This window comes from Phocoena sinus, chromosome 13 (assembly GCF_008692025.1).
Source record: "Phocoena sinus isolate mPhoSin1 chromosome 13, mPhoSin1.pri, whole genome shotgun sequence".
NCBI classification, from domain to species: Eukaryota; Metazoa; Chordata; class Mammalia; order Artiodactyla; family Phocoenidae; genus Phocoena; species Phocoena sinus.
In genome coordinates, this window is record NC_045775.1 from 40,053,097 (window position 1) to 40,077,290 (window position 24,194).

Here is a 24,194-nt window from a genome sequence, read left to right on the forward strand (position 1 = left end):
CACAAAAGCTGCTGATTTGCCTCAGGTGATTTCAAGTGGCAACAAGTTTTATGGTGAAAATAAAACAATAGAGCACAGAGAGATGGGAAAGGGAAGTATTTAAGCAGATGCTCGGGGAATGTCTCTCTCAAGTGGTGATGGGTGGGCTAAGACCTGAATGATGAGGATGCAATCATACCCAGATCCAGGAAAGGCCAGGCCAAGTATAATGAGTAGTAGCACCAAGGAAAGGCTGGTGGTGTCTGGGGTTTAGCTCCCTCGAAACATCTTAAATAAGTTCAGTGAGTTCACTATTCAAACTCAGCTCTAAATGTCTCCTACCCAGTTCCCTCTTCCAACTAGATCTAACCTCCTAAATTCCTCCTGCAGAGAAATTCTGGAGCGCCACTGGAGAAAAACAGGTACAAAGTTTCTGAAGACTGAGGAACAGAAGGAAGGGTAGTGTAGGAGGTGAAGGGTGGTAGATTGTTCTAGTAATGTACCCCAGTGAGTCAGGCTTCTCTGTGTTCATAGCCTTTACAATTGATCTTCGTGCCCCTTGTATCAAGAGGCAGTGTGTATTTCTCTACTCCCATCAATCTGGTCTGGCTGTGTGATTTGCTTTGATCAGTATAATATGGCAGCAGTGATGTACAAATTCTAGAGCCTAGACCTCAAGAAGACTTGAGGCTTTGCTATCGCCCTTTTGGAACATGAAGTGGGGAGGTCACAGGGACCAGACTATGTAAAGGCTTATTAACATGGTAAGGAATATGGACTTTGTTCTAAGTGCTCTGTGGGTTCTAGAAGGTTTCAATTAATAAGTGTTATGCTTCAGAAGATCACACTGGGTGCTCTGTGGAGGAAAGATTGCAGTTGGGCAAGGATGGAAGCTGCGAGGCCAGTGGGAGGTTTTTTGAGGCATCCAGACAAGAGATGGTAGCAATGGAGGTGGAAAATAGTGGACAGATTCGGGTCCTGCTAATGGATTGGCTTGGGAAGAAAATAGTGAATAACAGTCTTCTTTCTAAAAATGAAAGGCTACATAAATACATGTAGAATACAGTTATAAACTTAAAAAAATCTAATAGATTAATTATATAAATCTGTATGTTGGATGTGACCATTTCCTCCTGTAAGACTGGGCAGCAGAGAAAACCAGAAGGGAAAAAACAACTATGAAGTGAAAACACAGAGGAGAGCAGGGGTCGGAAATGAGGCGTGAGCAGTAAAATGTTTCTGCTTCTCACCTGCACCCCACCCACCTCCTGGACCTTTCCCTTGGGTTATGAGAGAGACCCCTGTATACTTAGACCAGCCCCACCCCCTTCCCTTTAAACAGCTCTAAAGGTATCTATTTCATGAAGGTACAAGTCCAAATAAATACCAAGGAACGTAACATACCCTTTGGCATCCTTACCCCTAATCTAGGACTCATTCACCTTATTGTTTAAACTAAATAGTAAAGGATTTACCACATGTGGGCACTAAACCTAACAGAGAAAATACAGCCTGCAGCGGAGGCGAAGGAGCTGGGTTCTAGTTTTGCTTCTGCCAGTGTCTTTCATGTGATTTTGGATAAGGTATGTCAGGGCTCTGGGCTTATTCTGTCATTCATCTGTCTTGCTGTGACTGAGATAGGCAAAGCATTAAGGCATGGCCAGAGGAAAAAGTTACAAAATTTCAAGCCCAGAATTCCCATTTTTTGTAGAGCTCCTTAAAGTTGCAAGTCTTCAGATTTTGTCTCACTGAGTACTCGTTACAAAAATGTAAACTTTGGAGCTAACTGCTCAGGAAAAACTCATGCGGAGGGAAGTTCTTTTCTTTCTTTTATTCCTTCCCTACCTTCTTTTAATTTCATTGTAGAGTGACATATATTTTCCCACTGGATTAAAAAAATAAATAACAAAGACAATATGTCATAATAAAAGGCCTATAGGTTGCCTTCTTTAATCCTTTCCTTATATCCACCCATATAAGCACTCTTCGTTGTCCATTATCGCAATAATCAAGTGTGGTGACCAGCCATAGGGATGTGAAACCAGGCCAGAGAAAATCTTTACTTAGTTATCTTAATGACTGTATGGGGAGGTATTGGTGGGGCTAGTTGGTCTCCCAATGTCACTGTAATAGCTGCTGCACATAAAAGGTTATTATGAAGGAGAATGTATGATTTCAAAGGACAGAGCTTCGAAGCTTGAAAGAAGTGCTTGACTTTCAGTTGTACATAAAGATAGAGAACATATGACTCTACCGCACCAGGAAATGATGTTCACTCAGAGACTGACAATAACATCTAAGTAACGCAATGTCATAACTGGTCATTATCTGTACAACCATAGGAAGTTCCACACGGTTCTCAGTCTATAGATTCCTAACTTTAATATATTCAGATTTATTAGTTGAGATCTGGAAACAATGCATCTGACAGAACAACCAGATTAAGCAGTGGAAACATAAATTTCTCAGTTCAGTAAAATAAACTTACACAGGCTCTATAGCCAAAGTTGCACATTCTTTCTTTGGAATGTTAGTTCTGAAATGGCATTTTATTTTTAAATAATTGAAAATTCCATTACCTTACAAACCACAGAAATACACTTACAATATTTAATTCTGCCGCTTGGTGGTGCCATGGATAACTAATAATAATAATTTTTAAAAATTCCGCAAGTTTGCTGGACAGCAGGACTTGGCTATTAGCAAATTGAAAAATATAATTAACATTTTTAAAAGTCTGTAATCCTTTTACACATTATAATGGCTGAAAAGTGCATATGGGCTCAGGCTTTCACTATAAAATCCCAGGCTTACTCATAGTCAAACAAGAAACCAGAATAGTTTTTTTAATCATGGAAAATTTCAAGTATTCTAAAATGCCAAAATAACTAACATCCCTGTCCCTATTACCTGGATAATCAATGTTAACATCCTGTCACATTTACTTGAAAAAAATTAAATGAAAATGAAGTTTATGCTCCTTTGTTCTTTTTCATTCCCCCTTTTTCTTTCTCACTAGAGGCAATCACAACCCAGAATTTGATGTGTATCCTTCCAGTTCTTGTTTCTCTATTTTTAGTACCTGTTCATGTGTCCATGAGCAGTACAAATGTTGCTTCATATTTTTTAAATGTATCTTTTCATGCTGTAGTATATACTGCAATTTGCTTTTTACATTTAACAGAGTTTTGTCATGTTGATATATACAGACATATGCAGATATATACAGATCTAGGTTATGAGTTTTAAACTGCTGTGTTGTAATTTATGGCAAACATATATTCTGAATTTATTTATACATTCCTCTATGAACATTTCAATGTTGCAATAAATGCAATGCTTAGAATAGCTAACATATAATACGTCCTCAAAACATATTTAATGAATGAAGCGGCATGAAATGTTTCAGGCAGACTATTTTTTGCTTCAATCGTCCAGTTATTTGTCCTTAACGTCCACTCTCTCTGCCTGAGCGACAGGGGTCATTCCCTGAAATTTCCTAAAGGTTTGTTTCCCAGTCCACTGAGAAAAGGCTCTGATGTAGTCCCCGTATGGTGGCAGGGGTGGGCGAATGGAGTGGGTTGAGAATGGACACAAAGACATCTCAGTGTCAAAATATAAGACAATGGAGGTTTGTCTGGTCTGGAGCAGGGGAGGGTGGCAGCAGCGAGCGTTATAAATTTGGGGGAGGTCTGAGAGTTTACAATGCAGGTCATGTCCGGGGCTACCATATCCGGAAAACGAGGTAGCAGAATATAGAGGTCTTTCTCTCAGTGCACCTTCTGAAAGACGTAACATCAAACGCCAGACGGTTGCCATGGGAACCAGTGGGGGAGGGCGGTGTGTCCGGCCAGAATTCTTGATGCGCTTAGGATGTTTCTTCTTCCGGTCCTCGGTTCTTCACAACCACCGCCCCTCTCCACCGTCCCCCGCCCATTCTGCGGGCTCTCATCATTCTCTTCCCCTTTTCATTCTCTCCTTCCCTGTTCTAGTCCGCCATCTTGGACCATGCGTCAAGATGGCGCCCCCCAGTCCCAGAGGCAGAGCCCAGGAGCGCCGGGGAGCCTGCGCGCGCACGTGCTCGGGCGCGGAAGGGTGGGGGCCGTGATGTCAAGACGTTGCCCCGCCCCCGGTGGTCGCTCCGCCCCCGGCCCCACTCCGCCTTCCTCTCACCGGGCGAACCCGGAAGTGGAGGAGGAGGTGCGGCGGTGGTGGCAGAGCGGGCAGGCTCTGGCGGAACCGTACCAGGCAGCGTGTCTGGGGTTGGGGGCGAGGGGGCGGGGCTGAGCGGCCTGGGCATCCTGGCCTGGACGGGGCGGGGGAGGCCATGGCCTCGGCAGAGTTGCAGGGGAAATACCAGAAGCTGGCTCAGGAGTATTCGAAGGTACCCGTCGTATGCGGGGAGTAGGGGGTCCCCGGCCCTAAGGCCTCGGGTTGCCTTGGCAGCGACTTGTCGGGACACAGGGGGACGGCGGAGTGGGGAACGTGAGCGCGCCCCTTCTCTCTCCTCCGCCTCTTCTGTCCACCATTACCGTGCCTTCACCTGCAGCTCTCAGGAGATGGGGCCGGGCGGTGTCTGGGTCCGTGTTCGTTTCTGCGGGAAGGAGCAAGAGTTTGATTCTTCCTTCTCACTGAACTAGTGGGCTTGGACTGGGATGTCAGAAATCCTGGTTTCCGCCTCTGGTGCTGGTCGGGAGGGGACGGGGAAAGGTGAGGACCATCCCTCCACGGCTGCTTCCTCAATTTTCCCAGCCCAGCAATGGGAAGGATCAAGTTTTCTCCTTTCCCACAGGGATGATATGAGGATAAGGAGATTTATCAGCCCCCAGTCAAGTCAGGAGTGTAAATAGAGTCATGCGTGTAAACTGCTTCACCAGAGATGGGTGGTTATGAATGGGTTCAGTGCTTTGGCAAGATGTTGTCTGAAAACGAGTTTGAAAGCTTGAGTGCTAGGGCTGTGTCCTTTTATCTCTCTGTTTCTTGGATCACCTGGACTGGGGAAGAGCACCCAGCAGGTGCTCAATACATGTTGAATTAAGCAAAGTAGGGACCTGTCCCTTTGTTGTATTTATGGCATCAGTATTTTAAACGATGGAACCCTTTTCTCCGAGAAGGGTGGTGCTGCTTTAATGGGTAGGGTGGTTCTGCCTCAAGAATATTCTAATGAAGTACTGAAAGCAGAATCTTACATTTTTGGAAATTGATTCATTAGTCATTAAACTTCGTTTTCAGTGATCTTGGTATTCATGGGAGCAACTGGAAGACTTAGTCCCTTTTTTACAATTTGGAGAAACTGAGACACATTTTTAAATTTCATGTAACAAATATGCAGCAGGGCAAAATGAAATATTCTTTGAAAAATAAAACCTGTGCCTAAACATACACACGTAAGTCCTTTGACCGTCAAATGGGAGCCTTTTGGGATGCTACACTTATTCCATGAGTGCTACCATTGGCAAAACTTCTTGTGTTTCCATTTGAATTTGCCTCAAGGGCCTGTGGCATCGTGTTAGTGATGGCAAGTTTTTATCCTTTGAAGGAATATTTTTTTGTTTGAAAGGGCCAGAACTTATTTGGAACAAACCCATGTGATGAAGTGTGGTGGGTGGAGGATGACAGTACTCAAACTTGGCTCTACTATTTTTGGGTGAAAATGTTTCATGAGTATAAAGTAAGGGGACTGATTTTCTCTTCTGGAGAGTAAACAAGCTCACAAGGCAATTCCAAATGGCAGAAGAGTTTCCAGAAATATTTTGCACAGTGATTGCATTGCTGAAATAATTGTACAGCCTCCCAGAAGTAATAAAAACTTTGAAAGATTTTATTATTTTGGATTTGTAAGCTCTTTTGTTCAGCAGACAATTAGTGCCACCTGTGAACAATCTGCCGGGCCCTGTTGAGTGAGGCAGAGTTCCACCTTAAGGAGAACCCTTTAATAGAATGTTCAACTGTTGTACATAATTATGATACGGATGACAAGTGTTAGCTCAGTGGGAGCACAGAAGAAACGGTGGGTAAGGGTAGAAGTTACTTAGATTGGGGAGTAGGGAATAGGGAGGAAGGGATGGATAGTAGTACTCCAGGCAAAGGAGACAGTCTCTGTTTGCTGACATGAAGGCATGTTCAGATACACGACAGAGTGGTGAAATATGGTTGGAGGGATAATTTGGACCCGATCGTGAAGGGTTGTGGTTGTCAAAAAGTTTGAACTTTGAGTAATGGAGAGACGTTAAAGGTTTTCGAACAGGAGAGTGACATTGCTTTTAGAAAGAAAACTGGTAGCTGTGTGGAGGATGGACTGAAATGGGGAAAGATTGGTGAAAAGAAGACCAGACTAGAGGCTCTTTGAATAATTTTGGGGAGTGTAACGTAGGATTAAATAAAGTTTTGTGGCTGTTGAGATGGAGAGGGGGGCTTAGATTTAGGAATTACGGTTAAAAAATATGGTTTAGTTTACCTCTTTTTTGTGTGCCTGCTTTACGCATAGCAGCAACCTTATGAAGGATATAAAGGTGTCAAGGCAGTCATCCTTGTGTCTCATTCATTCTGTGGGACGTGATGAGTGAGGGAAGACTGAGAGTTGACCCTGAAGGTGACCCGTGGACTGCTCTGAGGGAACACCACTGCCACTGGCAGAGGAAGGTGGGCAGAAAGGTGAGCCAGTTTGGAGCGAAGTTTAGGTGCAATCATAGTATATATGGTTGGAAGGTACATTGAAGCTATCTTATTCACATAGTAGCTTGAGATGATGTTGGGGTAATTGCTGAAAATTTCTAGTGGAGAGGGACTGGCTGAAAGTCAGGACAAAGGCCAAAGCTTTTGTAATAATTCCCATAAAGACAGTAGTTCCTATAAAGACAATAGTTGAACTTTGAGAGTTAATCACTTTAGGTAGATTCTTTGGGGAACACCTGTGGGAGGGATGTGACAGTAGGAGGAAATGCTGAGGAGACTATAGGAGGTCTGCCAGACTTCAGGTTATCTCCCATATTGGGACAGACCATTTTTCATCCTTTTAATTGCAGTGTGATGGAAATTTCAGAATGTGAGAACACGGATTGGTCAAAAGATTTCATGTACTTTTTATTGCCTGTCAGTTCTAGTGCCAAGCAATTTCTAGATAAGATCTATGCTATGGATACCTTCAGCCCTGTGCCTATGGAAGGGGGTATTCTACCTTTTTGATAGCTTCCCTGGTGCAGAAATTGTGGACTGATGTTGAAATCCAGTTACATCTTTCTTTTTCCTTATTTAGGATACAAAGGAAAAAGATTTCCTTTTAATATGTAGAAGGAGGCCTGCAAATCAAGAGAGCAGCAAGCATGATCCCTAAATCAAGGACATTTGCAGAATCTTCTCATTCTTATTTAATGCAGATCTTGGCCTGTGTTCTGGGAAGGGGCCCATTTCTTCCTTTGTAACTTCTATCATCATCTTTTTTCCCCCTGAGAAGGAAAAAAGCAGTATGAGGAGCTCCCATTAAAGAGACTGAGAGTTTCCTTAGATAAAAGATGAACCATGGAGGCCGAAGCAGGTGAGAATTTCTGAGGTGGACATGTTGCTGAAACTGTGTAATGGAAAGGTCAGTAAAAGTGGAGATTAAGACCCTCTGGTTTGGGCAATTAGGCGATCACTGGAGGCTTTAAACATTTCTGGTTTAACAGAGTTTGGGGGAGGGGAATGGTATGTAGAAGCTGGTTTTCAGAGATTTAGGAAGTTAATAGGTAATAGACGGAGGCTGCCCCTTTGAGACGTGAGGGAAAGTTAATCAAGCCCTCATTTTTCAAAGACCATTTCTTACTTGGTGTTTCTTCCACGGCCTGCTCTGCTTCTGATGCTCTGGTATATCTCATTCTGGAGATGAGGCTGAGAGCATGCAGTCCTGGCTCGTTTGATTTCAGCCTGCTTTCTCTGAATGGGCTTCTGCACTCTTGCCTGGCACCATGTTAACGTGTAGGCAAGTTTGAAGTTCTAATCTTTCCAGTGTTGGTGTTACTCTTGGTTCTCAAAGTGTAGACCCTGGATCAGCATCATCAGTGGCTGGGAATGGGTTAGAAATACAAATTCTTAGGTCTACCCAGGACTTACTGAATCTGAAACTGGTGGTCAGACCCAGCAGTCTGTGTTGTAACAAACCTATCCAGTCATTTGGATGCATACCAGAATCATTGCTCAGGAAATGGTATCAGTATAGTAGCTTTTGCTCAGATGATCTTTTTAAAGCTCTTTTCAAGGCAATAAAAGCCAATGGGGGGACTTCCCTGATGGTCCAGTGAGTAAGACTCCACGCTCCCAATGCAGGCGGCCCGGGTTCGATCCCTGGCCAGGGAACTAGATCCCACATGCTGCAACTAAAGATCCCGAGTGCCGCAAGGAAGATCCTGCATGCGGCAACGAAGATCCCATGTGCCACAACTAAGACCTGGCACAGCCAAGTAAATAAATAAGTAGTAAAAAAAAAAAAAACCTACAGTAATCAAAACAACGTGATACTGGCAAAAAAAAAAAGCCAGTGGGAAAGGTAAACATCCATTATTTCTCTAACAGTTGACTTTGCAATTGATGCTTCTTTAATTGCAAAGGAGATTGCCTTTTGAAACTTTTTAGACTTATACTCTTAGAGATGCTCATTTTGGGAAAGGTTCAGTCTTGATTCGGTGTGTTTGCTTTCCAGATAGCAGGGCTTGGCTGAACCTGATTGATCACCCTCTCTTGTAAGAGAAATAGACTCTGGGGCTGGATTGGATTAAAGTGGAGTATCAGCTTTTTTCTACCCTGATGTAGGGTTCACTACTAAAGGTGGATTGGAAAACGGTCTGTGTTCAGTGCTATCCAGTGGAACTTTCCGGAGAATGAGAACGTTCTGCATATTTGCTGTCCAGTAGGGTGACCCCTAGCATGTGGGCTACTGAGTACTTGGGATGTGGCTAGCTGAGCTGAGGAAATGAATTTTGGATTTTATTTACGTAATTTAAGTTTAAATAGGCACATGTGGATATGGCTACCCTGTTGAGCTGTGCTAGCTTAGCCCCTAGATCATCACAAATGTGTCTATGTGACTCACCTGAAGACCTTGTTAAACTGCAGATCCTTTCTCAGGAGGTCTGGGGTGGGGCCTGAGATTCTGCTCCTAGGTGATGCTGCTGCAGCTGTCCGCAGACCGTACTTTGAATAGCAAGGCAAGGGGTGTCCTACTCTCCGTCTTCAATTCAGCTGAATTTCCAACCAGTCCCTGGTGAGGCAGCTAGATTACAGGATTGGGAGTGGGGGTTTCGTCCCAATGAATTTCCTTGCATGGGAGCAGGAGCTAGAGAAAGGGTCTTGTTTGAGGGCAGCTCTGTAAAAAGGTTTTCTTCGCACCTCAGTGACAAAATGACCCCAGCCATTAGTACATAGTATGTAGCCTTCAGTTACTTTATCCTTTTCCACTGCCAGGAGCAAGTTAGTAGGCAGAGAGAAAGACTAAGTGGTATTCCCAGCACTGTAGAATACCTAGAACTGGGAATGTTTTTAAGGATCATCCAGGCCAGAGATACTGAAGCTGTGGTTTGCAGATGACTCAGGTGTGCTGAAATCAGGGTTTTGGTGAGGCTTAGGAATGGGCTTTAGGTTATCTGCTGCATACATTACTTTGTAATGGGGAAAAGCTATACATCTAGAGATTTGTTTTATAGGGTCATAAAACGTGTATAAATGTCAGAATGTCCACTGTATGGAAACAGTTATCTAAGAGTGATTCTAACACAGAAGATTCTAGCTGTCTCTTATAGTTGTTTAATGTGTTGCATTTAAACACCTTTTATTTACACCACTTAATTTGATTAATTAACTAAAAATTTATTGAGTGCCTTCTCTATCCATAGCATTGATCTTTCATTGTATGCAGGAGATACAAGGAAGTATACTGTAGTCTCTATTGTGAAGGACAGTTTAATTGGCAGATGGGACTTGAGTATAGAAATCATACATAAATTAGTAAACATAAAATGTACTTTAAAAAGTAAAATTAAAACTGAACAGTTTAAATAAGAGATGTCTTATTACTAGCAAGTGCCCAGGGAACTGAGGGCAAGGTCACTGTGGACCATAGGGGCACTATAGAGAATGGTTAGGGAAAGTTTATGGAAGAAGTAGGACCAGAGTAGGAAGTAGGCTCTAGAAGAACAGTTGGGGTTTGGTTGGTCAAAATGAGAAAAGGCTGTGTTTTCAGAGTAAAGGTAAAGCTAATCAAAAGATTACAACACAATGAAAAATGAGGTTTGAAAAGGACTAAGGGTTTCTGAGTTGGGGTTCAGAGGACCATTTCTCTACTGAATGGAACAAAAGTGCATGGCACAGCTGCTGGAAATAGGCTATGTCACCTTCTGGAGAATTTTTCTGTCCTGGTGGAGACTTCAGGGCAATTGTTTCTCAGTTACATCCACATCCACTGGAGTCTCCACACTAGTCTCCTAGAGGCATTAGTGACCATCGGTAACTGTTTCTGAAACAAACACTGCATTTGCCTCCCACTGTGGTGAATGCTGGTGAGGAGAAAGATAAGATTCTAAAAGACCAGACTGGTCACAGCAGTATCCACGTTTGACAAGATGTTGGTCAGTAATGCAGAGATGTGGCAGTAGTGATGCTGAAATGCAGGAAGATGCCAAATGCCAAGTGCAGGTAACAAGGCAGTGGAGTAGGCCAAGCTTATCCTTTTCTACCTACCAAACAATAGAAAGGGATTTTCGATAAATACTTCTAAAAGCTGCATTTTCTGTTGAATGTTTCCATTGAAACTGTGTTTGAATTGTTACCAATTTAGCAAACAATATTTTCCAAAGGAAAATCGAAATCATTTTTCATTATAATCAGGTTAAGTTCCAAACAGCAGTAATTTGAAAACTTTAATTTTGCTTTTATGACACAGTAGGCTGTTCAGTTTGCTTTATGTAGCTTATAAGTGTGCCTTAAAAATTAAAGGTGAGGTTTTTTTTTTTTTTGTTTGAAAACTGATGTAGTTCTGGTCCTACAGAAAATTGTCAGTTTAGCAGATTTCAAGCTTCTTCCCTAAGTCCTTGAGGCAGTCATTAGGACCTTCTAAATACCACACAAAGAAGATCAGAGAGCAAAGTTAGAACAGGGGTATGAAATGAAACCTAAAGACTGAAGTAGTATCGCTGTCCTTTGGCTATATGGATTTGAAAGTATTTCTTGAATTCTCTTACCTAGGTAGCACATTATCCAAGAATATGTTGATATTGCTTAAAAGGTAAAATACTACACAATGGAAGTCAACATTAAAGTGGTACTTATTTCTCTCTTCTGAACTTCTAGAGCAGAGTGTAAAGAGCCTAATAGCAAATATTTTAGGCTTGGGGCCATATGGTTTCTGTTGCATCTACTCATCTCTAATGTCATTGTCACACAAAAACAATCATAGATAATTCATAAATATTCAAATATTCCTACTCTTCTGGCATAGAAAAAAGTCATTTCTGTTCTCAGGAGACAGATGTGAGCTATGCAGAACTAGAAGTAGATTTTTTTTTAAGCTCATAGATAAAATTCTCCCATTCATTTAGTTTCTCAGAGAAGAACCTGGTCTATCATGGTCTCTGTACTGAGTCCTCAGAAAATTAGTCTGTAACCCTTTTGCTTCAGCTACACTGGGCTGGTATATTTATACTCACTTGCTCTGTGTTGTGCTTTCTGATAACTACAGAAGGTTTATCTTTCAAAACCCTGCTGGTGGTGGTGATATAGATGTATACCTAAGTAGAAATTCATCAAGCTGTATAATTTCTGTTTTGTATATTTTATTTAAAATAAAGTTAGACCTCAATTAAAAAAAAAAAACAAACTGTGAAAGAAGCCCAAGTCCTACCTCTTCAAAGGCTTCTGTCACCTCTCCAGCCCACTACTTTTCTCATTTATATGTAGCTTTATAAAATAGTAGCCAATATTGTCTAATGACATTATGCCTGGAGTCAAAACTGCTGCTTTCTGAATCTCAGCATTGCCACTGAACTTCTCTGAACCTTGGTTTCATCTGTAAAATGGCGATAATTATAGCACCTATTTCATGGGGTTGTGAGGATTAATGAGGTAGTGTATGTAAAGTATTTAGGACAGTGCCTGGTATGTAACGGAGCATTCAAATGCTAGCTGCTATTATTATCAATTTCTAAATTGAGCTTGCTTCTTAGTTGCTTTTGTACACTGCTTCCACTGATGCCTGCTTAAAAGTCCTCCATCCCTGAGGCTATTGCGGGCGATGATATTTGCATGACTAATATTAGGCACAGTGTACTGTTGGGTATGTTGACGCCCTATACTTTGATTTTCTGTTGAATTCTTATTCCATAATCAGTCCAGTTGTATGTATTTTACAGATGAATGGTGTGTCAGAGTTTCAAGGAAAATGACATACTCAGTACCCTATTATCTATTGTATTAGTTTTTATTTAGGGAGGTGATTGGTTTCATAGAAAGAACCATGTACGGGAAGTCGAGAGACCTGGATTTTAGTCTCAATTTTGCATTGATTAGTTTTATGTCATTGGGCAGCTCAGCCTCTGTGTCCTTATTTGTAAAATGGCAGACTGATGATCTCTACTATTCTCTTCCGGGCTAATATTCTTGTTCTCATATATATGTGAGCAGATAGTTACTCAGCGTACTGATTCCTGTAAAGTTATGGTAAGTGATTTCCTTGCTATAAGTGATTGCTTTATATTAAAAATTAATTATTACCTCCTCTGTTTTCAGCTTCGGGCTCAGAATCAGGTCTTGAAAAAAGGTGTCGTGGATGAACAAGCAAATTCTGCTGCTTTAAAGGTAGGCTACAGGGTATTTTGTGTTGTGAGGGTTAGGTTAGTGTTTGGTGAAGCTCACAGCAGGGAATTCAGCTCAGTTTTCTGGGTTAAATTCCCAACTCTGACAGTGACTCACTAGGAATAGGGGAGGGTAATAGAGTTTTTTTGTGTTTAACTTTCCTACTTGCTTAGGTATGAATGTGATGTGCTTTGGCTTCCTTAGCTAGAAATTACAAAAATGTATTATTGGACTGTGTGTAATGCATTTCTCTCATACCTTGCTTCTCTCATAGCTAAATTCATCAAGATTAATGGGGCTTCTTATCTGGCTTCATCTGATAGCACTCTTTGGGGCTGTGTCATATTCATGTTTATATCCCCAGCATTCAGCCGATGGTTGTCCCCTACTAAATGGATTTGAAAGTGTGAATCATTTAGTCCATCAATCTTGCTTTGAGGTCGAGCTGTTTAATAGTAGTAACCTGTGTTAATGAGGACTGTTTGAGTGATACATCTTACCATCAGCACTTTTAACTGAGAGGAGAAATATGGTGGGAGTTGCAGGAATATGTTTCTACCTCATTTTAGTAGGCATATAAGAAGTACTGCTTAGTGATATTTTTAATTGGAAAAATTAATTCAAGAATATGGATTCCTTCTTGGCCAAGCTTCAGTTAATACTGCCTACTTCATTCTTTCGGCTCTCTCCCTTGCTTCCTCTTTAGAGAAAAGGGCTTAAGATTCCCTTTACTCTTCTCTCTTTCTGGAGTAGGCCCCAACCAGTGACATATCCTGAGAATTTCCACTCAAGTCTCCAAGACCCAGAGATACGTCCTTTCACGTGGCTGGTGTTGGATCCTCCACTAGAGAAATTTGTGTCTTGAGGGCGCTCCCTCCTCAGGTGCTGTTCCACAGACTCAGGGCTGAGATAGTTCAGAGCATCTTACCCATACTCCCAAAGCTCTCTGCGCCCAAGCTGAGACGATTAAAAATAAGCTTTAAAGTCAGGATATGTTAGCCAAGTTATTATTTTGCCTAAATCACTGAAGAAATGATTATTATCTCTCCTCATGATGTTTAAAACCTATTGCTGGGGAAGGTATTTCCTAGCTCGTCTTAGTAGCCCACTCTGGTGTTTGACACCCTCCTGTTGCTGGTTGTGTTCAATTAACCCTGTGATAGTGGCCGTGGTGGCAATAGCAGGCTCTATTTATTGAGCACCCACTGTGTGTCAGGCATTACGCTAGCACATTACATCCATTATCTCAGTTTTCACAACAACTCTGTGAGGGCAGACGCCACTATTATCGTCCTCATTGCAGAAACTAGGGTTTAGTTTTTAGTTTCTAGTTAGAGATTGGGATGGATGTCTTCTGAAATTACTGATTGGTTAATGGAGTTGGAACATTAGTCAACTAGTGATTAATTATAAGGATGTAAAGAAATTACTTTATGTTTTACTATTCATCACAGTGGTCATTAAAATTATAGTGAGAATGATAGTTTGCCAGTTTGCTCAATGGGAATGTTAGGATGTCTGTGTTAGAGTAGGCATTTGATTATATTGGGTTTGTCTCTTCAATGAGTTGTTAGATACAGTAAGCATTCATTGATTTGAATTTCTATAATTTGAAATATATAGTAATTTGGACATGGGCTGAGCCTAAGTTTACCATTGAACTTCAAGTAAAAATTAAGGACTTACTAAACAAACAACGGAAAAGGAAAATATTTTTCTCTTTAATGAACACATATTCTATCCCTCCAGCTGTGCCCTCAACATGCAAATAATGTCAATAGATTGCAGACACCAGCCTCTGGTTTTTAGGTTGCTGTTTCAATATCCTTAAATCCCCTATTCATTAAAACTTGACCTCTTAGCTTTGTAGTGGTTTTTCAATGAAAGTAATAAAAGCGCAGATCTTTCAATATATGGTAGTATATGGCCATCTGTGTTTGATTACCAGTGAACACAAAGTTGTCAGAACGTTGTAAGGAAAATATAGTTAGAATAATTTTTTTTTTTTTTTTGCCACGCCGCATGGCATATGGGATCTTAATTCCCCAACCAGGGATCGAACCCATGCCCCCTGCATTGGAAGCACAGAGTCTTAACCACTGGACTGCCAGGGAAGCCCCAGAATAATATTTTTTTAAAAAAATAGAGTGAAACTAAATATTTCTCTTGTTTCCCATTTTCTTACCCTTACCATGGTATAAACAGTGCAGAATGGTCAGTAGAAGATGTGTTGTTTAGATTTTGTTGCTATTTTCATTTTAAGACATCTGAAACTATTCTTGTGGTAGGATAATATTGATTTTTATCTTTGACAAATCAGAATAATTTAAAGTGTATTAAAAAGACTTCATTTCGACTGACTTAAATTCAAGGAGGATTTATAGGAAATAGTGAACACAAATATATTTCTTCCATTCTTGCTTACTAAAGGGCATCATCAGGAGTCTGGGGTTCTCTTTAAACTTTCAAGTTTATAAAATTGTAGCCTCAGACTTTGTGTCTCCTCACTGCCAGACACAAGTATAAGAACATTACATAACAACACATAGTTGTGGATATTTTACTCTAGGTCGATGACTGTTACTTCAGTATATATACTCCTTTAGTTTTATTTTTAAATATGCTTGGTTTGGCCAGAAAATGATTTTGCCACAAAACAGACCTAAAAACATAGGAACTGTAATGATAAACATACAACTTGAATTCCTTAAAGCAAGAGGTTTTGATTATATTTTGGTGAAAGAAAAAAAATTTTTTTTCCATTATTTTTAAATGTTAAGGCTAAATTACAAGGAATGGTCTCTTTTCACTTTGATGTAGGAACAACTGAAAATGAAGGATCAATCACTGAGAAAACTACAGCAGGAAATGGACAGTTTGACATTCCGAAATCTGCAGCTTGCCAAGAGAGTAGAGCTACTTCAAGATGAGCTGGCTCTAAGTGAACCCCGAGGCAAGAAAAACAAGGTAGGTCAGGTAAAAGCAAGTTAGTGTGACCTTGTCATTAGGTACAGACATCTCCAGGCCATCCTGGTTTTAACAGAAGACCTCACCTCCAAATACTCTAAAGTTCCATTATTTTTTTTTTTTTTTATCTTTTTTTTTATTTTTTATTTTTTATTTATTTTTTTTTAAAGTTCCATTATTACACCTGGATATTGGGTTAAGAAAGCAGACATTTATTATTAATATATACCAGTATTAGAGGCATTTTCATATGGAAGTGAGTTTTCAAGAATTTATTAGGAGCCAACATGCACATAGTTGATTTAGTGACTGAGAAAAGTGAAGGGAGTATCTCATATTGGTCAAAATTATGGATATTTTTTAGTTATACTGAGTTGCCATTAACCCAAGGTAGGGCAGATAGAATGAGAAACATTGTCAAAGGGTAGCTGCTGTCTGTGAAAGTAGCAGTTGAAGTACTCATACATTAGGCTTGTAAGTTTGTTGCAGATGTATTTTCTTCGGGTGTTTATTCTTAGGAGTTCAATTTGGTATTATTGTCCTGAGATGTAAATATGATTTTTTCTCTTCTGGTTTTATGTCGTGAGGTGAGATTCTGATTACTCTAAGATGGATGATCCAGTACTTTTGATCATTCTGTGATTTAGAAGTTGCTTCTTTTTTAAGGGCAGGAGCTAGTGATTGAGCCTTTAAAAGTCTTGCATGTTTGTAGAACAGCACCCCACAAATGTGTGGGTTGAGGCAATAATAATAGAATGGTTGGAGGGAAGAAGGCCCGCAGTAACTCTGAAGCAGCATGGTGTGGAGGGAAGAGTGCTGGCTTTGGAGTTGAGCCCAGGCTTGAATTCTTTGTCTGCCATTTATAGTTCTATGACTTTAGGCAAATTTTTTAGCCTTGCAACCTCAGTTGTGGGGAAGATACTCTCAGGTTTGTTGTCAGGATTAAATGGGATCATGTAAAAGTACCCAGGACTGTATTTGCCATACGATGGGCAGTTGACATAATTATGTGTTGGTACATTTCCATATGCATTTCCCCTACGTGGAAGAATTCTCTAGAGTGGTAATTTTCAAATAAATGGGGAAGAGAGAGGGCAAAACAGATGTGTATTATAATCACTTGGGAAACTGTCAAAATACACATGCTCTGGAAATTCTGAAAGACCCTTGTGGGGGGAATAGCCATCTGTATTTCAAACATGCTCCCCAGGTTAGTGAGATCCTCTCCCAGGGCTGTTTTAGCAGAGATTTGGGTATAATTACTTCTGAATTAATTTTAATAAGAGCTTTCCACATTTGGAAGCACTAAGGACCCAGAATATGTCATTCAACAGCGTTCCTTGTGTGCACATACCTCTTGTGTTCGCATTTAATGTTTATCTGTTTGTCTGTTTGTTACATAGCTGCTCCATTTTCAAAGGGCTTTCTAATCACTGGTTCACATTGGATCAGTAAATGACTTCATTTTAAGTGAGGAGTGAAGCACAAGAAAGGCAGAGGGGGGTGGTGACTGATGTCTGAACAGTTCATTGTTAGGCTGCCCCTTGAATAGTCTCACTTCTGTGTGTATTCCATGAAAACAGATGTTCATTATTGGCTCTTAAATAGTGCTGTTCTATGTAGAAAAAGTTAATATTGGTAAAAAGGCAAAAGGCAAGTATTTTTCATAATCTTTGAGCTTTTTCCTTCTGTTTATAATAGCTTTATCTTATGTTTTTTAAATTAGAAATTTATGTGAACTTCTGTATAAATGTGTTTTTGTGAATGCTGTTAATTTCTTAAAGGAGTTTTAACAACTCAGACTCATGGAATTGGTAAGACTGTCATTTCCCAAACCAAAAGATCAATTGAAATGATATTTATTAGCATATTTGTATTGCTAGCTTTCTGGGTCTGCTCTGTCTTCCAAAAGAACTACTCCTGAATTCATCTGCAAAGAATAGTGAGCCTTATCTGTTACTTTCTCTCTCTTTTTTAAGCTTTCCTGCTCATTGCAATATTTGCAGTTCCAACTTGTGTCACATAGGAAAAGTTAAATGATGGACTGTATACCTTTTGCAGGATTGTTTGAGAATGGTGAACACGTAGAAGAGACAAGCTACTAAGGTGATAGAGAATCTGTGTACCTTAGGATGTTTCTCTAAAGGATGAAAGTTATGTGGACATAACTTATTCTTTCCATCAGAAAAGTGGAGAATCTTCTTCTCAGTTGAGTCAAGAGCAGAAGAGTGTCTTTGATGAAGACCTGCAAAAGAAGATAGAAGAGAATGAACGGTTGCACATACAAGTGAGAAAATCTTTCTGTTTTTCCATATGAATTTAAAAATGGGTTGTATGATCTGCAATGTGGAAAAACCAGTGCAAGGCAGAGTGCTTTGTGTATGGGTGGGTGTTTTAATGTTTCCTGTGGTCCTTAGGTACATACGTCACTGTCATTCATTCATTTCTTAGATCTCATTCATGTTTTAATACGGATGTGTGCTTTGAATATACACTTGTTCAGAGTACAGCAGAATAACTTCATAAGTTAACAATAAAGAAGTATACTGGGCACTCTTCATTTTATATAGGAGGTGGTTGGATGGATCATTTAGATGGGGGCTTATCAATAAGTAGTGTTTGCTTTTTAATTTATGATAGCTTAGTTGGTTTTTATCTGTTTCCCTGTTAGTCTGTAAGGTCTCATTAGTGTATAGACCATGTCGGGTTTTGTCTGCCCAGCCTCAGGACAGGGCCTCACTCATGGCAGGCCCTCAAATATTTGTGGAATGTTGAGTAATCAGTGTCTGCTCCAAACCATTCAGCATATTTTAAGAGTCATAGGGTAGTGTATTCAACTATGCCTCCTGATTTTTTGTGTGAAATGGTGAGCATAGTCAAACAGTGGAAAATAAATATGCATTCTCAGTCTTCGAAAATGTTTACAAAATGAACTTTTGACTTCATGAATTTTCTGTTAAGTATTCATAATTCTTAATTACTACTGGCTTCTCATTAAGGAAAGGAGCCTTACCTGCTTCAGGAGTAACACCTGTTTGATTTTTGATTATTTAATTGCAGAAGTCAGCCTAACAGAAAAGTTATACCCTGGTCAGTTGAGTTTTCTGTGTGCCAGAAATGGTTTAAAATAGAAATCCATGAGCCTGGGAGGAAGGAGGTACAGGCTTTGGAGTCAGTCTGTGACTGTGAGACATTTGACAAGTTAGGTCATCCCTTGAAGCTTCTGTTTCCCCATCTGTAAAGGAGGGATTACAAGTACACCACCCTCTGACCTGCCGTGAGGCTCCACCGAGCTCATGCCTGCGTGGTTTTGCACAGTGAGCATATGGAACCTTATGGAAGTTGCTCAATGATTAGTCGCTGCAGTTGTTTTCTCTTCATTTGTATATATTGGGATGTTGTGAGAAGACACCATGATCTTTTCTTTTCAGTTTTTTGAAGCTGATGAGCAGCACAAGCACGTGGAAGCAGAGCTAAGGAGTCGGCTGGCCACTCTGGAGATGGAAGCGGCCCAGCACCAAGCTGTGGTCGATGGCCTGACCCGGAAGTACATGGAAACCATCGAGAAGCTGCAGAACGACAAGGCTAAACTAGAGGTAAGACCCGCCGTTGGTGAGAGCATGTGAAAAAATAGTCCAGGCTTTTGGAAATCATCCACCTGCTTTACAGAAGAAAAGTTAGCCGTTCAAGGCAGGACTGCTGCCTGCAGCGTCTCCGCAGCGAGCTCACATCTGTGGCCTGAGTCCTCTGCTCTTCTTTTTATTTTTTTGACAGACCAATATGCATATAATTTTGGTTAGTTATATTTGTCACACCACATTTCTAGCAAATTGAACACAATTTCAAGTAAATAGCTATATAAAATTTATAGGGGAAAACCAGAAAGTAAAAAAAAGGGTAGAAAAATTTTTTCTTTACCTGCAGGATTTCAAAATGGAAAGCCAAACAATATAGTTTGGCATAGTTTATTTTTAAAAATTTTTTAAATTTTATTGGAGTGTAGTTGATTTACAGTGTTGTGTTAGTTTCAGGTATACAGAAAACTGATTCAGTTACACATACACACATATTCATTCTTTTTCAGATTTTTTTCCCATATAGGTTTATTACAGAATATTGAGTAGAGTTCCCTGTGCTTTTTTTTCCTTCTAAAATTCAGGTAAAATCTCAGACTCTAGAAAAGGATGCCAAGGAATGTCGACTTCGGACAGAAGAATGGTATGTGGAAACGTGAATTCCAAGGGGCCCTGAAGTGAGAATCAGAAGACCCGAGTTTTGGTGCAGTAGCTCCTCTGTCTTAATTTTCCCACATTTGCAATGAGACAGGAGTAGATCGTCTCCACGGTCCTTTTCAGTTTTGTTATCTGTGGGACCTTATGAATTCTTTGTAGAGTGGCCTGTGCGTTAGTCCTCAGCCTGCAGATGTTTTGGACTGTGGCAGATGGCATTCTGGGGCTCCAGTACTGAGGACTGGGTTCTGTCTGTTTTAGACTACTCTAAAGAGAAGGCCTTCTCATTAGTCAGGAAAACTGACTAATGATCATGGTGTCAACCTTTAAATTTTAAATAATTTTAAATAAAATGAGGTTATGCAATCTATTGATAATTTGGAGATATTTACGTTTTAAAATATTACTTATCTCTAGGTAGTAAGAGCATGCACCAACACTTATTTGATAAATGACATATTTTAGGTTTTAATAAGATCAATCAAGTGCATTTTTTCAGTTTAGTTGCATTGAACATGCATGGTGTATCTATGGTCTTAATTGAATCAAAACCCAAAATGATCAGATTTTCAGCTCAAGAGAAAAAAAACGCTTTAATACTTTAAAAATGTTTACCATAATACTTGGACAAATATTTATGTGTTGTAAAGAGAAAATTTATGAGTTTGAAATGGCTCTAAGATTATTTTGAGCTTGGGGAGATAAACTTAAAATTGTATAAGATATTGGGACTGTGATAAATTCTTTGAAACCTCCAGTCATTCAACAGGAGTCTCAGGAGCTTTAGAATCAAGGCTTAGTATTTTTCTTATCTTCATTTTTTTTTTTTTTAACAACTCTCTACTACCAAGGGTATCCCAGATGTCAGGTACCATCCTCTGAAAGCCTGGTACCAGCTGTTGAGGTAACAAGCAAATCATGACCTACTGTCTATTGATAATGTGGTTTTGTATTTTTTCTTTCAGTCAGTTACAGTTAAAGAATCTTCATGAAGATTTGTCAAGTAGATTAGAGGAATCCTTATCAATCATCAATGAAAAAGTACCTTTTAATGATACAAGTAGGTATTATGTACAGTTTTCCATTATTTGCAACTCTGAACCTCTTTATGATAGCCAACTAATTAAAATAATTTGTAATCTATTTGGCAGAAAATCTCTTTGGCCTAACAGAGGGTTGCTTTCTTTTTGTCCTTTTGATCAGCTTTGGCCTTCATGTTTCATAGGGAGATTTTAATTTGTCACATAACTATTCTGAAGCTAGGCTTCTTGGAAAAAGCCCAAAGCCACATTTTTAAATTGCATGTATTTAACATATCCCAAGGTGAAAACCAACTTTCACATAAAGTACCTGAATATTTGTACAAGAAAATTTGATCATGGTGGGCGGCAAGGTGGGAGAGGAGTGGCGGGATGGATGGGAGGTGAATCTTCTTAGCCTGGTATCTCCTGCCCTTTGGACAATCCCCAGAGATAGTTAGGGAGTTGACTTGGGTAAGCCCTGCTTCCTGCTCATCCTGGGAATGGTCTGGTAATTTACACAGCCAAGAGCAACAAAAAGAAGTTAAAAAAGAAAAATCAACTTACATATATAACAGATGCCAAATTTGTAACCTTTAGACAGGTATTAAATCTAAACCTTGAAGACAAAGAAAACAATTGATTTGATCCGGAAACTTAAATTTAAATTAGTACACATTTCCTTTTTTACAATTATATCATTGAAATTAATTTTTGACTTCTTCTCAATTTTTCTTAGGGAAGACCTAAAAAAAGAGGGAAGAAAAGACACCAAAGAAAAATAGTAGTTTGCTCTAACACTGAAATCAGCATATGTCATTATTATATCAAAAACCTAAATTCATCTGAAAACAACACCTGTTACTGCTTTCTACATTAATGTAAATAGCACCAGCATACTTTGATCCACTAGGCTTAAAACCTTGGCATTTCATTTTCCCCTTATTCCTTAGTCATCAGGTTCTAATCATTTCCTTCTGAGTCTCTTTGGGTTTATCCTTTCTTTTCCAGTACTAGTTGTCACCCTATTTTAGGTTCTTACCATGTCACAAGTAGGTTACTACTTTTAGTTCCGAAATATTTAGAGATTATTTACTGAAAGTCTAAATGGGTGGGAAGCACAGGATATGCAAAAACGTATAAGACAAAAATCTCTACCTACCCTCAAGGAATGTATAGTCCAGTAGGGAAGAAATAAGGTAGAGAAATATCTAAAATATAAGCTAAGCTATTCCATGAAGAACCTCTTAGGGTTTCAGAGTAAGAATGATTACTACTGGTGGGGTTGTTTGGGGAAGCCTTTTGGAAGAAGTGTGCTTTGAGCTGGGCCAGGATGCAAAAGTAGGTTTTATTGGTAAGAGAGGTGAGGGAGAACGAGCCAGGGAATTGCATGGAGTGTGGTTACGTAGGATAAAGGTGCTGTCAGGGCCTGACAGCAGTAATTAGTTAAGTATGACTGGAGGCCAGAGTGGGTGGGATGTGGAGGCCAATGATGGGTAAGTTCTGAAAGGGAGGGTGGGGCTGGACCCTCAAGTTCTGGGCAAAGGGCTTGGGGGGACTTAATTTGCAAGTCAGTAGGTTGTTGCAGAAGCTTTTGGAAATGTCTTGGTGAAATTTGTGCACTCACAAAGTTCATCTGGCAGCAGAGTACAGACTACCCTGGAATGGGAGAAGGGGGCTGATGCTGTTGTGATGATAGTCCTGGTGTGCTGTGATGGGGGCTGGAGCCTGAGTTGTCAGGGAGATGCAGGGAGGCAAGGGAGCAACAGGAGGCAGTGTGTTGGAATGATGTGGTGCAGCTGACAGAAATCAAAGAGGCAGACGGGGAGCAGGTTTATGGGAAAGATGTTGACGGTAACTTTGTTGTGGCTTAATATTCTAACAGATTGGTGTGCATCTCTTTACCTACTGATGTGTACATTTGTGAATAAAAGCCTAGATCTGGGGAGAGAAACTGATGCACCAGCTGATTGGCCCAACTGGGATGGATGAGCCCCCCTGTTGGGAGTGGTGGGAATGAGGGGTGCATAGTACAAAGAGGCCTGTGCAGAGTGCACTGCAGTGATCAGGAAGGGAAGGGGCTGAGAAGCTGGGAAATGGGATGAGCATTTATTATTTCTCAGTTAAGCTCTTTTTTCGTAAATGTAAAATGACTTAATGAACAGCCATTTTTGTTTTGTAGAATATAGTCAGTATAATGCTCTGAACGTTCCAGTCCACAATAGGAGACATCAGGTAAAGATGAAGTTTTTATTTTCAGTGATGTGTGTGTCAAACTTTTCAGAAACACCAATTCGTTGTTTGGGCCTCTGTTTAGTGCACCAAACCATTGCGTTTAACTTTTACTTTCTTTCCTCATACATTCTTAAAAATTGTGAAACTTGCTGTTTTTTGAATTTGTAAATAATATAGATTTTTGCTGTCTCTTGTCTGATAACATTAGAACTGAATTGTGGGATGCACTGATTTTTGAGTCATACCTTTCTTTTAGGTTTTGCACTTAAACAGTCTAGGTTAAGTGGAGAGGTATATGTACCAAAGCTGGCGGCTTTCTATTGTAATTACTTAGATGGTAGTATTAAAATCTAAGTGGGAGCAAGTGAATTTAAATTAAGGAATAATTATACTTGAGTTCAAATGTTTCTCCAAAAGCAGACTTAATAAAGTTGTTTGGGAGTAATAACTTGATGGTTGACTTTAACTGTATCCTTTTCATTTTGAAGCTGAAGATGCGGGATATCGCTGGGCAGGCCCTGGCTTTTGTTCAAGATCTCGTCAAGGGTCTTCTGAACTTTCACACCTATACAGAACAGAGGATTCAGATTTTTCCTGTTGATTCTGCCATTGACACTATATCTCCATTGAATCAGAAGGTACATTTAACTCAGGATACTTTTTGTTTGCCCTGAACAAACGTGGAGACTTGTTACTAATTATCAGACCACTCGTGTGCCTCTGCCAAGTACTGTGGAGGACATGGGAAAAGCTACAAATCGTAGTCTTTACCCTTAAGGTAAAATATGGCAAACGTGGGGATTCTTAAGAAATGAAATAGTAAGGGAGTTGTTAAAGACCTTAGTGTGAGTGAGTGGTATGGGCAGTAAGTGATATGAGGTCATCAGGGAGGGGAGATTGCTGTCGGTGGTAGTGTCTGGAAAGGTTCTTTGGTGATTTAACTGGACTT

The 24,194-nt window shown here is 40.1% G+C and overlaps 1 protein-coding gene across 3 annotated transcripts in view; it reads left to right on the forward strand.

Annotated features, from left to right (window-relative positions):
• The first annotated feature begins 4,140 nt into the window (after positions 1-4,140).
• The window catches only part of PPP1R21 (protein phosphatase 1 regulatory subunit 21), a 56,610-nt gene continuing 36,556 nt past the window's right edge, over positions 4,141-24,194 (forward strand). The window contains exons 1-9 of one of the 3 annotated variants that reach the window (XM_032652038.1): positions 4,141-4,363; positions 12,730-12,798; positions 15,616-15,762; positions 17,948-18,049; positions 19,194-19,358; positions 19,922-19,980; positions 20,957-21,051; positions 23,193-23,245; positions 23,734-23,883. In XM_032652038.1, the coding sequence (XP_032507929.1) occupies positions 4,307-4,363; positions 12,730-12,798; positions 15,616-15,762; positions 17,948-18,049; positions 19,194-19,358; positions 19,922-19,980; positions 20,957-21,051; positions 23,193-23,245; positions 23,734-23,883 (897 nt within the window). In that variant the 5' untranslated portion in view covers positions 4,141-4,306. The remainder of the gene's footprint in view (positions 4,364-12,729; positions 12,799-15,615; positions 15,763-17,947; positions 18,050-19,193; positions 19,359-19,921; positions 19,981-20,956; positions 21,052-23,192; positions 23,246-23,733; positions 23,884-24,194) is intronic. The other 2 variants (XM_032652039.1, XR_004352678.1) reach the window with 2 other exon arrangements.